General features: G+C 40.7%; 1 protein-coding gene across 1 annotated transcript in view; it reads left to right on the forward strand.

The window, feature by feature from the left end:
• Window positions 1-16,195, forward strand: part of ppat (phosphoribosyl pyrophosphate amidotransferase) — a 52,702-nt gene extending 36,507 nt beyond the window's left edge. The window contains exons 9-11 of the mRNA XM_068034931.1: window positions 5,464-5,685; window positions 5,986-6,106; window positions 10,437-16,195. Of these exons, the coding sequence (XP_067891032.1) occupies window positions 5,464-5,685; window positions 5,986-6,106; window positions 10,437-10,621 (528 nt within the window). The 3' untranslated portion in view covers window positions 10,622-16,195. The remainder of the gene's footprint in view (window positions 1-5,463; window positions 5,686-5,985; window positions 6,107-10,436) is intronic.
• Window positions 16,196-16,487: the final 292 nt, after the last annotated feature.

A 16,487-nucleotide genomic window follows, 5' to 3' on the forward strand; every position in this document is an offset into this window, starting at 1 on the left:
AACTCCTGTCTATGACGCTTTCTGCCACCTGCATGCTCCTAAGTGCATCCAGTTGCCGCTCCAACCGATCCATGCGGTCTGTGAGGAGCTGCAACTGCGTACGCTTCCTGCAGATGTAGTCGTCAGGAACACTGCAAGCGTCACGGACCTCCCACATCTCACGGGTGAAGCACTTCACCCCTCTAACTGACATTTCTAGCACTAATTAATAAATTAATTTAAAATAAATAAATACTTATTAAATCCTTACTAAATTGTTATAATCGCAGAATGTTTTTTAAATGATGAGAAACTTTTAAATGTTGATGAACAGAGAGATTTGGGTGTCCTCGTACAAGAAAGTTACCGTGCAGGTACAGCAAGCAATTATCATTAAATCATACGAAATAAGAGCAGAAGAAGGCCATTTGGCTCATCGAGCCTGCTTTGCCATTCAAACAGATTGCGGCTGATCATCTACCTCTGCCATATTTCCCCATGACCCCCATATCCCTTGATGTCATTAGTATCCAGAAATCTATCGATTTATGTCTTGAACATGCTCAATGGTTGAGCTTTTATAGCCCTCTGGGGTAGAGAGTTCCACGGATTCACCACCCTCTGAATAAAGAAATTCCTCCTCATCTCAGTCTTAAATGGCCTGACCCTTATTCTGAGACTGTCCCCTGGATCTCGACTCTCTAGCCAGACGAAATGTCCTATCCACATCCACCCTGTCACGCCCTGTAAGAATTTTGTAAGTTTCAATGCAATCGCCTCTCGTTCTTCGAAACTCTAGAGAATACAGGCCCAGTTTCTGCAATCTCTCCTCATAAGACAATCCTGTCATCCCAGGGATTAGTCTGATGAACCTCCGTTGCACTCCCTCTATGGCAAGTATATCCTTCTTTAGATAAGGTGACCAAAACTGCACACAATACTCCAGGTGCGGTCTCACCAAGGCCTTATACAATTGCAGCAAGGCATCTTTACTCCTGTACTCCTATCTGCTTGCAATGAAGGCCAACATACCATTTGCCTTCCCAATTGCTTGCTGTATCAGCTGTATACTAGTTTTTAGTGACTCATGAACCTCACCCAGGTCCCTTTTGGACATCAACACTTCCCAGCCTCTCACCATTTAGGACATACTCTGCCTTTCTGTTTTTTCTACCAAAGTAGATCACTTCACACTTATTCACATTATATTCCATCTGCCATGTTCTTACCCATTCAATTAGCCTGTCCAAATCCCCTTGAAGCCTCCTTGTATCCTCCTCATAACTTACATTCCCTGCTAGTTTTGTGTCATCAGCAAATTTGGAAATATTACATTTGGTCCCCACATCCAAATCATTTATATAAATTATGCACAGCTGTTGGACCAAGCACTGATCCTTGCGGTACCCAACTAGTAACAGCCTGAGAGTGACCCATTTAATCCTACTCTCTGCTTTCTGTCTGTTAACTAGTTCTCAATCCGTAAGTATATTATCCCCACTCCCATGTGCTCTAATGTTGTTTACTAATCTCCTGTGTGAAACCTTATCAAAAGCCTTCTGAAAATCCAAATACACCACATCCACTTGTTATCCTTTTATCTATGCTACAAGTAACATCATCAAAAAAAAACTCCCAACAGGTTAGTCAAACATGATTTCCCTTTCATAATTCCATCTTGACACTGCCCAATCATATTATTTTCCAACTGTCCAGTTGTCGATTATCCCTTATAATCGATTCTAACATTTTCCCTGCTACTGACGTCAAATTAACAGGTCTAAAGTCCTCTGTTTTCTCTCTCACTCCTTTCTTAAGTAGTTGAGTTACATTTGCTACTTTCCAGTCTGCAGGAACCCTTCCAGAATCTATAGAATTTTGAAAGATAGCCACGAATGCATCCACTATCTCTATAGCCACATCCTTCAAAACTCTGGGATGTAGCTCATTTTAAAGGCCTGCTACCCGACTCGAACCCGACAGGACCCAACGCTACGTGTCTGGTTCAGGTGAGGTCGTGCTTTCGGGCTCGGGCCGGGTCCAGGTCGGACACAAACGCTACTCCACAGACTCTGAATCTGCACAGTGTGTGAGTGAGTATCTCTATGACATCATTGCGCTCATGCTGCAGCAGTGCAGCTTCCTTCCATTCCATCCATCCAAAAGTGGTAAGTACGGTGAGTGCACTATGGTTGATTCGGGTCAGGCGCAGGAAAAAATGGAAGGACTGGGGCCGGGCCGGGCTCGGGTCCGATGCGATTCTCTCTGGTTCGGGTCAGGTTTTTTTCCAAACCCGAACAGGCCTTTAGCTCATCTGGTCCAGCGGACTCATTAACTTTCAATCCAATTAATTTTTCAAGTACTACCTCTATTGATACTAATTTCTTTCATTTCCTCATTTTTACAAGTCCCTTTATTTATATATTTAGAGATACAGCACTGAAACAGGCCCTTCGGCCCACCGTATCTGTGCCGACCATCAACCACCCATTTATACTAATCCGACACGAATCCCATATTCCTATCACATCCCCACCTGTCCCTATATTCTCCTACCACCTACCTATACTAGGGGCAATTTATAATGGCCAATTTACCTATCAACCTGCAAGTCTTTTGGTGGTGGGAGGAAACCGGAGTACACGGCGAAAACCCATGCAGACACAGGGAGAACTTGCAAACTCCACACAGGCAGTACCCAGAATTGAACCCGGGTCCCTGGAGCTGTGAGGCTGCGGTGCTAACCACTGCGCCACTGTGCCGCCCTTGGTTCCCTAGTATTTGAGAGATTTTCTGTGTCTTCCTCCATGAAGACAGTTACAAAGTAATTGTTTAGTCTCTCCGCCATTTCCTTATTCTCTACCTCAAACTCTCCCATCTCAGCCTGCAGTGGACCCACATTCGTTGTTGCTAATCCTTTCCTTTCCTAAAGAAGCTTTTACAGTCCGCCTTTGTTTCTAGCTAGCTTGCATTCATAATCTCTTTTCCCTTTCTTTATCAATCTCTTGGTCCTTCTGTGTTGAATTCTAAATTGTTCCCAATCCTCGGGCTTACCACTTTTTCTGGCAACCTTATAAGCTATTTCCTTTGACCTAATGCAATCTTTAACTTCTTTTGTTAGCCAGAATTGATTCACCTTTCCTGTTGGGTTTTTGTGTCTTAGAGGAATGTATATATTTTTGTAACTGTATAATACTTTAGATTTTTATTTAGATTCAGAGATACAGCACTGAAACAGGCCCTTCGGTCCACCGAGTGTGTGCCGACCATTAACCACCCATTTATACTAATCCTACGCTAATCCCATATTCCTACCACATCCTCACCTGTCCCTATATTTCCCTACCACCTACCTATACTAGGGGCAATTTATAATGGCCAATTAGCCTATCAACCTGCAAGTCTTTGGCATGTGGGAGGAAACCGGAGCACCCAGAGGAAACCCACGCAGACACAGGGAGAACTTGCAAACTCCACACAGGCAGTACCCAGAATTGAACCTGGGTCGCTGGAACTGTGAGGCTGCGGTGCTAACCACTGCGCCACTGTGCTTTTTTAAATACTAGCCATTGCCTGACTGCTATCAAATCCTTTAATGTATTTTCCCAATCCACCATTCTACTTGCCCCTTGTATCTTCATAGTTTCCTTTGTTCAGATTTAAGACCCTGGTTTCAGCATGAACTATATCCCTTTCAAACTTCATGTAAGATTCTATCATATTGTGGTCTCTATTTCCTAATGGCTCCTTTATAGCAAGGTTATTAATTAGCCCTTTCTCATTACATAATACTAAATCTAAAATAGCCTGATCCTTAGTTAGTTCTTCAACGTATTGCTCCAGAAACCCATCTCATACACACTCCAGGAATTCATTGTCCACAGAATTAGTGCTAATTAGGTTTACCCAATCTATCTGTAAATTTAACTTGCCCATTATTACTTTATTGCCCATGTTACATGCAGCTCTAATTTCCTGTTTTATACCATGCCCACCATTACCATTACAGTTTGGGGGGCTATAAACAACGCCCATCAATGTTTGCTGCCCCATGCTGTTTCTTAGCTCCATCCAAGCTGATTCTACTCCTTGCTCCATCGATCTAAGATCCTCTCTCACTAATGTATTGATCCCGTCTCTTATTAACTGCTGCCCCACCTCCTTTTCCCCTGTGCCTACCCTTCCTAAATGGCGAATATCCCTGAACATTCAGTTCCCAGTCCTGGTCACCCATAATGGCAATTAAATCATACCCATTTACCTCTATTTGTGTCTTCACATCATCCACCTTGTTACGAATGCTATGTGCATTCAGATAGAATGACCTTAACTTTGTTTTAACATTATTTCTCATTCCGTTCCTATTTGATGTCAGCCTTCTAATTTCGCTTACTACTTTTCTACTTCCTGTTACCAGTTTTGCTTCCCTCCAATCTGTACTCCCTCTTAGGTTCCCAACACTATTCCAATTTAGTTTAAACCCTCCCCAACAGCACTAACAACTCTCCCTGCAAGGATGTTCGTCCCAGTTCTGCTAAGGTACAAGCCATCGATCTTATACAGGTCCCGCCTATCCCAGAACAGGTCCCAATACCTCAGAAATCTGAAGCCCTCCCTCCTGCACTAAATCTCCAGCCACGTGTTCAGCTTAATCCTCCTATTCCTATGCTCACCAGCAATTAGGATGGCATATAGCTGTTGCCCTTTTTTGCAAGGGGGCAGTAGTACAAGCCTTGCTACAATTGTACAAGGCTTTGATGAGACCATGCAGGAGTACTGTGCACTGTTGTTTACATAAGGAAGGATACACTTGCCTTGGGGACACAGTGCTACAAAGGCTTGTGAGATTGATTGCTGGAATGAGAGTGTTGTTCTATGATGAGAGCTTGAGTAGATTGGGCCTGTACACTCTGGAATCTAGAAGAAATGAGTGTCTCCTGACAACGCATAGCATGCGCAGAGTGATCGCCGACGTCATCAGTGCATCTGAACATTTGTCAGCTTGCCAGTGTGAATCTGAGCATGCACGCACCGACATCACCATGTAATGACGTCTGAGCTTTGCCTCGCCCCTCAATGACTCCATTCCCCCCCAAACAGTACCCCGCCTCCACCGCTTGCTCCCAGCCTCGCCGTTCTCCCCTACAATCTACCTACGTATCACCCGCACTACCCTCATTAACCCTCTCCATTACTTAATCAAGTGATTTAACTCATTTGGATTTGTTTGACTCCGTAACACTGCAGTATTTATGCATGTTGCACTATTAATAGTGTAAATGGTGACAAAGATTCTGAGTAACAAGCGATAGACAATCTTGAGGGAACGAATGCTTAGCCCTGTCCAAGTAGCTAATTCAGATGCTTTAAGAACAGATGATTGCCATGGGTGAAGTTTTTTTAAAAAAAAGTGGAAGAAGTTAACTTTTAATCTAAATTCTTTAGGAATTGACAAATGATTCTCTTTCTGTATCATTGTTACAGGCAGGACTTCCTTATGTAGAAGTACTCTGCAAAAACCGTTATGTGGGCAGAACATTCATTGAACCAAATACAAGACTGCGGCAGCTTGGAGTGGCACAAAAATTTGGAGCCTTAAGTGATAATTTTGCTGGAAAGCGGATTGTGCTAATAGATGATTCGATTGTGCGTGGAAATACTATTTCTCCAATCATTAAAGTGCTGAAGGAAGCAGGTGCCAAAGAGGTATTAATAAAGGGGGTCTCCAAAGTTGTCATTTCTTACAATTTACAAAGACCATGATATTATGTGCATTAACATGAAATTCAGTGTTTAGTTAAATGTAAGTAATTGATTTTTTAAAAAATTGTTCTTGTACATAGGGTGCTCTTCTGCATTTTGCTTACTCGAGACATTTCATGTTTTTTAAATGACGGAGATCTTTAAATGATCATCCAAATATGGGTTTTAATTAGCTGTTTTTCTTCAACTGAGAAGCATAGAATATGTTTTGGGTTTCTTATCTTTATAAAATTGGTTTTATAGGTACACATCCGTGTGGCTTCACCTCCAATAAGATTTCCTTGTTACATGGGAATTAACATTCCAACAAAAGAAGAGTTGATTGCCAACAAACCAGAATTTGAAGACCTTGCAGGCTATTTAGGTTTGTTGAGATTTCTGTTCTGCCATGCGAAGTAGAATTTATTGTTAATCTGATAGTTGTTGAGGGTAAAGTAATGGATCGTTTATGATTTCAGCGTGGCTCCTGAGGTAGGGAAAGTGAAATAGTATTGGAATTTTTTTTCTGTTTGATTCATTCATGGTGGACCATTGTTCATTAGCAAAGTATCTGAATGCATAGTTTCATCCTTGCTACATTGATGCATGTGCCATAGACATTAGATTGATTACTTTTAACAGCTCTACAAAGGCATTACAGCACACATTTATTATTCCTTTGTCATGAATGTATATCTTTTTTTGAAAATCTAAATAGACCATATCCACTGCATTTCCTATGTACTTTTTCTCTAAAGAGAATTCGCTAAGGATGGTCAAGCACACTAACCTTCAGGAAATTCTCCCTGACTGGTAGTGATTGAGTTCATTTCTCCAAGTGTTTTGTAATTTACTTCTGGACATGTTTTCTATGACATTCATAATCTTCCAGTCCTCCAGAAGAATTTCTCTTCCAGAAGAACTGTAGAATAGCATCTAATTTTGAACAATAACTAAACTTTGTCTATTTCCTTCATATCTGTTTTAACCCAAATCTGATATATACTTTTATTACTAATTACCTATAAAAAGTCTGTCTTATCCTTTTTTTGCTGATTTTCCCTCAGACTCCTTAACTGTTCTTATCATTCATTTTATAGCTTTCCTATGCTTAAGTTTACTATCTACACTAGGGGCAATTTTTACAATGGCCAATTTACCTATCAACCCGCAAGTCTTTGGCGTGTGGGGAAAAAGCTGGAGCACCTGGAGGAAACCCACGCAGTCACAGGGAGAACTTGCACACTCCACAGAGGCAGTACCCAGAACCGAACCCGGGTCGCTGAAGCTGTGAGGCTGCGGTGCTTGCCACTGTGCCGCTCTAGTGGTCACTATTTCCCAAATGCTGCCATAGTTTGCCTTCTTGGTCTATTTCACTACTGAGAACCAGTCCATGTACTGCCTCCTTTCCCATTAGAGCAGCAATCTATTTATTGAGACTTTTTTTTATGCGTTCATGGGATGTGGGCATCGCTGGCTAGGCCAGCATTTATTGCCCATCCCTAATTGCCCTTGAGAAGGTGGTGGTGAGCTGTCTTCTTGAACCACTGCAGTCCATATGGAGTAGGTGCATCCACAGTGCTGTTAGGAAGGGAATTCCAGGATTTTGACCCAGTAACAGTGAAGGAACGGTGATATAGTTCCAAGTTAGGATGGTGTGTAGCTTGGAGGGGAACTTGCAGGTGGTGGTGTTCCCATGCATCTACTGTCCTTGTCCTTCTAGGTGGTTGAGGTCATGGGTTTGGAAGGTGCTGTCTAAGGAGCCTTGGTGTGTTGCTGCAACATATCTTGCAGATGGTACATGCTGCTGCCACTGTGCACGGTGTTGGAGGGAGTCAATGTTTGTGGATGAGCTGCCAATCAAGCGGGCTGCTTTCTCCTGGATGGTGTCCAGCTTCTTCAGTGTTGTTGGAGCTGCATCCATCCAGGCAAGTGGAGAGTATTCCATCACACGCCTGACTTGTGCCTTGTAGATGGTGGACTGGCTTTGGGGAGTCAGGAGGTGAGTTACTCGCCGCAGGATTCCTAGCCTCTGACCTGCTCTTGTAGCCACAGTATTTATATGGCTACTCCAGTTCAGTTTCTGGTCAATGGTATCCCCCATGAGGTTGATAGTGGGGGATTTAGCGATGGTAATGCCATTGAATGTGAAGGGGAGATGGCTAGATTCTCTCTTGTTGGAGATGGTCCTTGCCTGGCACTTGTATGGCACGAATGTAACTTGCCACTTATCAGCCCAAGCCTGGATATTGTCCAGGTCTTGCTGCATTTCTGCATGGACTGCTTCAGTATCTGAGGAATCACGAATGGTGCTGAACATTGTGCAATCATCAGCGAACATCCCCACTTCTGACCTTATGATTGCAGGAAGGTCATTGATGAAGCAGTTGAAGATGGTTGGGCCTAGGACACTATACTGAGGAACTCCCGCAGTGATGTCCTGGAGCTGAGATGTTTGACATCCAACAACCACAACCATCTTCCTTTGTACTAGGTATGACTGCAACCAGCGGAGAGTTTTCCCCTGATTCCCAATGACTCCAGTTTTGCTAGGGCTCCTTGATGCCATACCTGGTCAAATGCTGCCTTGTTATCAAGGGCAGTCACTCTCAACTCACCTCTTGAGTTCAGCTCTTTTATCCATGTTTGAACCAAGGCTGTAATGAGGTCAGGATCTGAGTGGCCCTGGCGGAACCCAAACTGAGCGTCAGTGAGCTGGTTATTGCTAAGCAAGTGTTGCTTGATAGTACTGTCCATGACATCTTCCATTACTTTACTGAATATTGAGAGTAGACTGATGGGGCAGTAATTGGCCAGGTTGGATTTGTCCTGCATTTTAGGTACAGGACATACCTGGGCAATTTTCCACATTGCAGGGTAGATGCTAGTGTTTTAGCTGTACTGGAGCAGCTTGGCTAGGAGCGTGGCGAGTTTTGGAGCACAGGTCATCAGTACTATTGCCGGAATGTTGTCAGGGCCCATAGCCTTTGCAGTATCCAGTGCCTTCAGTTGTTTCTTGATATCACTCGGAGTGAATCGAATTAGCTGAAGACTGGCCTCTGTGATGCTGGGGACTTCAGCAGGAGGCCGAGATGGATCATCCACTCGACACTTCTGGCTGAGTCTTGAACATATTTCAAAAATATCATCCCTTTTCTCACTCTAACACCATGTTCCCTATCCCACTTTACTTTTAGATAATGTAAATAGTTCTTCAGTTATAAGTTAGTTTTTAATATGAGCCTCTCAATCTGCACAAATTTCATCCTCCAGTTCTTTTCCACTGCTAATCCCAGTAGTGTGGTAGAAGGTTGGAAAAAGTCTCTTGCTGCAATTCAGCTGAATCCAAAGGAATTCTATTTGGACCACTTCTCAATTTAAATCCTTAACACTCTAGCGCTGTGATAATGTTTCTAATATTGCTATGCTTTCTCCTGTTCTTCTTTCCGTGTCCCTTCTGAAAGTTTTATACCTAGTTATATCTAATTGCCATTCCCTGTTTAGCTGCAGCCACATTTCAGTTACTGCTTTTATGTCATGATTTTCTATTTTAATCACTAATTCCCAATTTTGTTGTGTATATGTGTATACATTTTTAGTTTGAACTTCATTAGTTTGGCAATTTTTCATTTTATTGCTTTCCCATATTCTGATTTATTTCTTTACTACCTTGTTCATTTTAAATTCTTTTTCTACCATTTTACCACATTAATGCCTGTACATCCACAACTGAATTCCATGCTCCCACTTGGGAGCGGCACTTTCAGCAAAACCATGGTGGGAGATCATCAGCGTGAAATCCCTGACTTTCTATCCATTAAAATTAATCAGAGGAACTTTACAGACTGCACTTACATTGTTTTCCACCAAAGTCTCCCTGTGAATGCTGCTTCTTATTGGGAGCACTGAATGAACCTTCTAGGGCTTGCTTCCCATTCCAATCTTTGTAAGTGCATAAAAATACCATGAGATGGTGGCATTTGAGGGAAATGTAATTCCTACTGTCTCATTTACAACAATAAGTGTACTTTGCTCAGCCAGTATATATGTATGTATGTTTGTATTTATAATCTATCTAATTGCAGCGGTTGTGAGGTTTTAAAATTTGCGTCTACCATGAATAATTTCTTGGGTTCAGTAACGTTGGCTGCTGTCGTAATCCATCTTTGTGTCTTTATTTTAATGCGGTTTAGCTCACTGCTCAGTATCAACATGCATGATAGCAACCAGTTGCATTGCTTGTAAAAGCTGCCTGGATAAGGGAAATAGAGGAATTGTATTCTCTTAAAGTCACCGTACAATTTTTCCAGTGTTGTTTCCTCAAAAATGCACCTTTACTGGACCATTTGATAATTGTTACTCAAATTTAATTTATGTCTCTTGAGAGTAGTATTTATTGAACTGGCTAATGTCTATAATGAATGTTTCTATTAAGTGTAGTTGTCTTTTTAACTTTGTCTTTTTCTGAGTACAATAACTGCCATCTGTGGCATTAGATCTGAGTTTCATTTTGTCTGAATAATTGATTGAAATCTTTATAATACTGTGAGTGGAAACTGTCACCTTTCTCTAGTTATTGTAGTGTATGACAATTTTTATTTTCTGAAAAGAGCTGCTGCTTGTATTTAGACTGTTGTGATAATATCAAAGGCTGAATGACTCACTTATTTGCTAACTATACTAAACTTAAAATCTTGTTTTCCTGTATTTTGTAGGAGCAAATAGTGTGGTTTATCTCTCCGTTGACGGATTGTTATCTGCTGTACAAGAGGGCATTAAGAGTCTGCGAGAAAGTTCCATTCTAAATAAGACTAATAATGACAAAAAGTCTTCGAGACAAACAACAGGTCACTGCATAGCTTGTCTCACAGGAAAATACCCTGTGGAGCTTGAATGGTGAAGTTACTTTGATTGTATAGTTCTTGAGTGATCAGTGAGTTTTTTTTTTTTGCAGTTTTGAATACACCATATGTTGTTGCTCTGTTATTTTTTAGTCAGCATCCGTTATTAAGTATTTTCTTGTTGGTTTTTGAGTATTTTCAGTCTTCCTCTAGGTATTTCCATGACGTCTTTTTTTTTAAATAAGTCATACCACTGTTATTTGCACTTTGCGCGCACAAATCAACATCTTCAATTACATTCTCTTTGAACTTCATGGTACATTGCAAGTAAGAATGTGTTCCTCAATTGTAAAGATTGGACAGATCTTTTTTTTTTCTTGCGGACTGTCAAATGAATTACAATTATTGTAAACCATTCTAACTGCAAAGAACAAACATATTTTCAACTTGTCAGAAATACTTTGGTTGGAAATGATTGAATTAAAACAGATTTACTTCCTGATGCAGTGGCTTATTGTGGGGAAACTCGACTATGCAAGATATGTTTTAAACAATCTGATTTATAAATTACAAGGGTGTGTTTCCTTAAACATACCATACTCTGTGTATTTTTTTTATCTTTTTGAAGTTTCACTTGAATTTTATGTCTTTAACCAGCTTTAAGGCTGGTGAATTTTGCAGTGTAGCTTCCTGTCACATGAGTAACAAAGGGCATGATGCTTTGTAATATGGCACTCAATCAAGGTTATAATGCAGTCAGTTTACAGGACTTTACAGCTAAATTATATTTTTTGTTTAATAGGTATGTTACTTCAATCTATTGAGTTACAATTAAATATAATTGTGTTTACAGTACATTTTAGAGTTTTTGGGTGTCTAAATATTCTTGGCTGACTGTCCTAGCCCATTACTTAAATTAGCAAAAGTTTAAATGGGAAAACCCATCAGTTGTTCTGGTTCAGAAGTGTCCTTCTAACTTTAATATCCTGCTGGATATTCTGTAGTTCTGTTACGTAAGGTGCCTTTCATTCTCCAATACAAGAATTTTCTTTTCAAGGTGAAATGGAGCTTTCAGACTCTTGTATTTCTGATTTTAGAATACTAATTAATGAAATTATGCACAGCACACTGAGAATACAAAACTGTCTTTGTCTTACCAGAACAACTTTGAGAGATGTACATGAAGGAATCATTGAGTCCATTAATTCCCTTCTGGTCAAAATCAAGTTTAAAAAAAAAACAAAGTTAACTTTTCCCCTTTGATCACTGAACTCATGAGATGAATTAACATAATAAATCATTTGTACCATTGGCACTTCTACTAGTGTATCATTTTGTTTTAATACTTTGTAACCTAACAATTTATCTGACTTGTATGATTGCCACCTTTTGGAAAATTGACTATATTGTTAGAGAAAATAAAACCAGTTCTCTTGGAAAAGTTGAACATGTTTTAATTTTGCCCTACATATCAGGCTAAATAAAATGTTTAGCTCTATATCCATTGCTTTAATAGTTACCTCTGACCCAAATTGACAAAAGACCGTTGTTAGTTGTGCCAGTGTGATGTTTCTGTTCACTTTGTTTTGAATGAGTTTGAAGTTGAGTAACTTTTATGTTTGCAAATTTGTGACCTGTGGGATGAGTAATAATGCTCTTCAGTTCCACTTGGGATCTTAAATAAAAAAACATTAAGGCCCAGATTTTCCGGTAAATGGTGAACAGATGGGACCTGCCACTGACCACTAAGAAAGCTGCCTACAAAGATCTAGTGATCTCTGTGGTGTGGATTTCACCTTTGCTGACATTACTTTGAATCTGACACCAAGTCAAGTGAATCTCCAGGCATTCAGCAACAGTGATGTCAAGTCGGCTAGTGAAGAATTGTCACAGACAACAAACCAGGAAGTTAAAAGCACTGTTTATCCTTCACTTTTTAATATCATTTTACAGAGAGCTAAATAAATTGGGTCTGATGAAAGCTGACATAGACCTGAAACATTAGCTCTGTTTTGCTCTGCACAGGTTCTGCCTGACCTGCTGAATATTTCCAGCATTTTCTATTTTTGTTTATTGGGACTGTTTCGACCAGGTGAGAAAGAGGTCTCGGGTTCCCTTTCAACCTGCACCTGGTCTTACTGTAACAGGGTTTAATTTTAAACTTATCAGTGGGCTTATCAGTGATAGGCAACATGGTTTTGTGCAGGGAAGGTCATGTCTTACCAACTTAATAGAATTCTTTGAGGAAGTGACAAAGTTGATTGATGAGGGAAGGGCTGTAGATGTCATATACATGGACTTCAGTAAGGCGTTTGATAAGGTTCCCCATGGTAGGTTGATGGAGAAAGTGAAGTCGCATGGGGTCCAGGGTGTACTAGCTAGATGGATAAAGAACTGGCTGGGCAGCAGGAGACCGAGAGTAGCAGTGGAAGGGAGTTTTTCAAAATGGAGACGTGTGACCAGTGGTGTTCCACAGGGATCCGTGCTGGGACCACTGTTGTTTGTGATATACATAAATGATTTGGAAGAAAGTATAGGTGGTCTGATTAGCAAGTTTGCAGACGACACTAAGATTGGTGCAGTAGCAGATAGTGAAGGGGACTGTCAGAGAATACAGCAGAATATAGATAGATTGGAGAGTTGGGCAGAGAAATGGCAGATGGAGTTCAATCAGGGCAAATGTGAGGTGATGCATTTTGGAAGATCCAATTCAAGAGTGAACTATACAATAAATGGAAAAGTCCTGGGGAAAATTGATGTACAGAGAGATTTGGGTGTTCAGGTCCATTGTTCCCTGAAGGTGGCAACGCAGGTCAATAGAGTGGTCAAGAAGGCATACGGCATGCTTTCCTTCATCGGACGGGGTATTGAGTACAAGAGTTGGCAGGTCATGTTACAGTTGTATAAGACTTTGGTTTGGCCACATTTGGAATACTGCGTGCAGTTCTGGTCGCCACATTACCAAAAGGATGTGGGTGCAAAGGAGGTTCACCAGGATGTTGCCTGGTATGGAGGGCGCTAGCTATGAAGAGAGGTTGAGTAGATTAGGATTATTTTCATTAGAAAGACGGAGGTTGAGGGGGACCTGATTGAGGTGTACAAAATCATGAGAGGTATAGACAGGGTGGATAGCAAGAAGCTTTTTCCTAGAGTGGGGGATTCAATTACTAGGGGACTCGAGTTCAAAGTGAGAGGGGAAAAGTTTAGGGGGGATATGCGTGGAAAGTTCTTTACGCAGAGGGTGGTGGGTGCCTGGAACACGTTGCCAGCGGAGGTGGTAGACGCGGGCACGATAGCGTCTTTTAAGATGTATCGAGACAGATCCATGAATGGGCAGGAAGTAAAGAGATACAGACCCTTGGAAAATAGGTGACAGGTTTAGATAGAGGATCTGGATCGGCGCAGGCTTGGAGGGCCAAAGGGCCTGTTCCTGTGCTGTAATTTTCTTTGTTCTTTGTAAACACACTGTGCTTTTAGCTCCCCCTTGTTTGAATCCTTGTTCACCACTTTCCAATTATAAGGCAAAGAAACCAGCACACACACAAGTTTTCTTAGGTTTAAAGAAGAAAGATTGAAATTTATTAAACTCTAATTTGGTTTACGGATACACGACGCCCCTATGCTAGCATGCGTACACAATACACACTTGCAAATAGGGACAGAAAAGAGCAAAAGAAAAATAAAGTGGCAAAGTTTGAGGCAATCTCTGAAGATTTGTTTTTTATTACTGTGCTTCGAGCTCGCTGTAGAGTCCTTGATTGTAGGTCTTACTTTTTGTTGGGGCCCAGTATTCTTCTTAAACCTTGTTCAGTGTAGGAGATTTTTCTGTCTTGGTTCATGTGTCTTCAGTGGGTTTTGGAGTTCTGTGAGAAAGAGGAGGGAGCAGACTGACAGGAGAGGAGGTCTGCTTCAGTCCAGGAGCATTCTGCTTTCTGCAGGCTCTCTGTTCAAACTACAATTCAGAAACTGCCAGGTTGCCAAGCAGGTTAGTCATGTGACTAACTGGTCTGACCACGTCTTGGCTTTGTGTATCGTATCATCTTAGCAGGGAATTGAATGCGCTTCCCTGCCTTCACTGTCTGTTAGTATGTAAAAAAAAAAAATTTCCAGCCAAGGTCTGGCAGTCCTTGTAACAGACCTTCTCTTCTTCCCAGCAACAACTTGAAATTTAATGTCCATGTGGCGACATTAATATACCTCATTCTTGGCAGGTGAGGGCCTGCATGACAGGACATACACATTGGATTAAGGTGGAAGCTGAAATATCAAACTTTAAAAATATGCATTGTTTATTATGTTAATGTGAAATTATCTTAATGGAGAAATCTGCCATTCCAAAATATGAAATTAGTTTTTCATGGCCAAAGAATGTGTTCAGTAATTATGAACTTAGGAAGCTATTTAAAAACCCAGTTACACGTCATTCAACAAGGTGTAACTTTTTCAGTGGTTTTACCACAAGACTACTAGCATAAAAGCAGAAGTCCTTGTCAATTCATTGATGTATAATTGACACAGTCTGTGGGTACTTCAACTGCACAACTATGGAGAAGCGTAGAATCACTGACAGCAACTTCTGGATTTCCCTGTTTAACTGTGCATGTGCGGACTCCAGAAGTTGTTGTCAGTTTCAGAGGAGTAATGGCAGTGATGCTGATAATTATTAGCACAAAATCCCAGCCAATATGATTGAAATATACAGGTCAGTCATCAGTGAAGGAAAAAGACAGTTCATTGACATCTGGGGTGTGTAACATTTTAAGATTTGAATCATTTGTATTTTTTTATTGTCTAGGTTGGCGCTTCTGCTTTGTTCCTCAACCAATAACACAAAAAATTGACTGATCATTTATCTCTCTTTCTGTTTGTGGGGAATTGCTGTGGCTAAATTAGGTGCCACATTTGCTTACATGATGATGCCACAATTCAAAGTAACCCATTGGCTGTGAAGTGCTTTGAGATATTCTGAGATTGTGAAAGGTTTTTGTGTAAATGCAAGATTCTTTTTATTTTACCATGTGAGATCTGTTTTGGTCATTAGAGATTTAAATTCAGTGTGATGCCAGGTTCTATGGTAGAACTATTGGTGTTCTAATTCATGATATTGCCTTTATTACATTATATTTAATAAAACATTTCATTACCATGCATAATGCATCAGGTTTCAATATTTTCTCTTAGCTGTTTATTTTAAAGGTAATCTGTGTAAGACATCCTTGTGTAATTTTGTGTAAAGACATGCTAAAGAAAATGACAGCACAGGAACAGGCCCTTCGGCCCTCCAAGCCTGCGCTGATCCAGATCCTCTATCAATCCTCTAATTAATACAAACATATGTTGTTTCACTAGGCAAATATTCTACAGTATAGTGGGAATATAAAATCACAAAACAACTTGGGTTTCTAGGTTCTGTTAAAGTATAATTGATTTTTCTGTAATGTGTATTCAGGCGTATCAATGTATCTTGAAATTTTATATTAAACTATGTTTCTAGACCCATCACCAATGAAAGTCTAAATCTACTAAGCAGTATCAACCATTTATCATGAAAACGTGCCTTGTTTACACTCTATGTACTATATTTAATGGCATGTCCCCAGCTAATCTTTGCCATCAACCACAGCCTGTCATTCCCTTGAATTGTATGCTGAAGTTGAAATGCAGAGTTCACCATCTGGTATTTGCATGAGAAGACTCTAAAGTTGCAGCTTTGGGACACCTGTGGTCTTAAGCACCAAATAGTCAGCTGCAAATTTAAATAATTTTTAAAAAATTCTAGTTACCCTTGAGAAGTGATGAGCCGTCTCTTGAACTACTGCAATCTGTATTGTGAAGGTGCTCCCACAACACTATTGGGTCGAGAATTCAAGGGTTTTGACCCAATGGTGATTATATGGCCAAGTCAGGATGGTATGTGACTTGGAA

Source organism: Heterodontus francisci, chromosome 1, assembly GCF_036365525.1.
Source record: "Heterodontus francisci isolate sHetFra1 chromosome 1, sHetFra1.hap1, whole genome shotgun sequence".
NCBI classification, from domain to species: Eukaryota; Metazoa; Chordata; class Chondrichthyes; order Heterodontiformes; family Heterodontidae; genus Heterodontus; species Heterodontus francisci.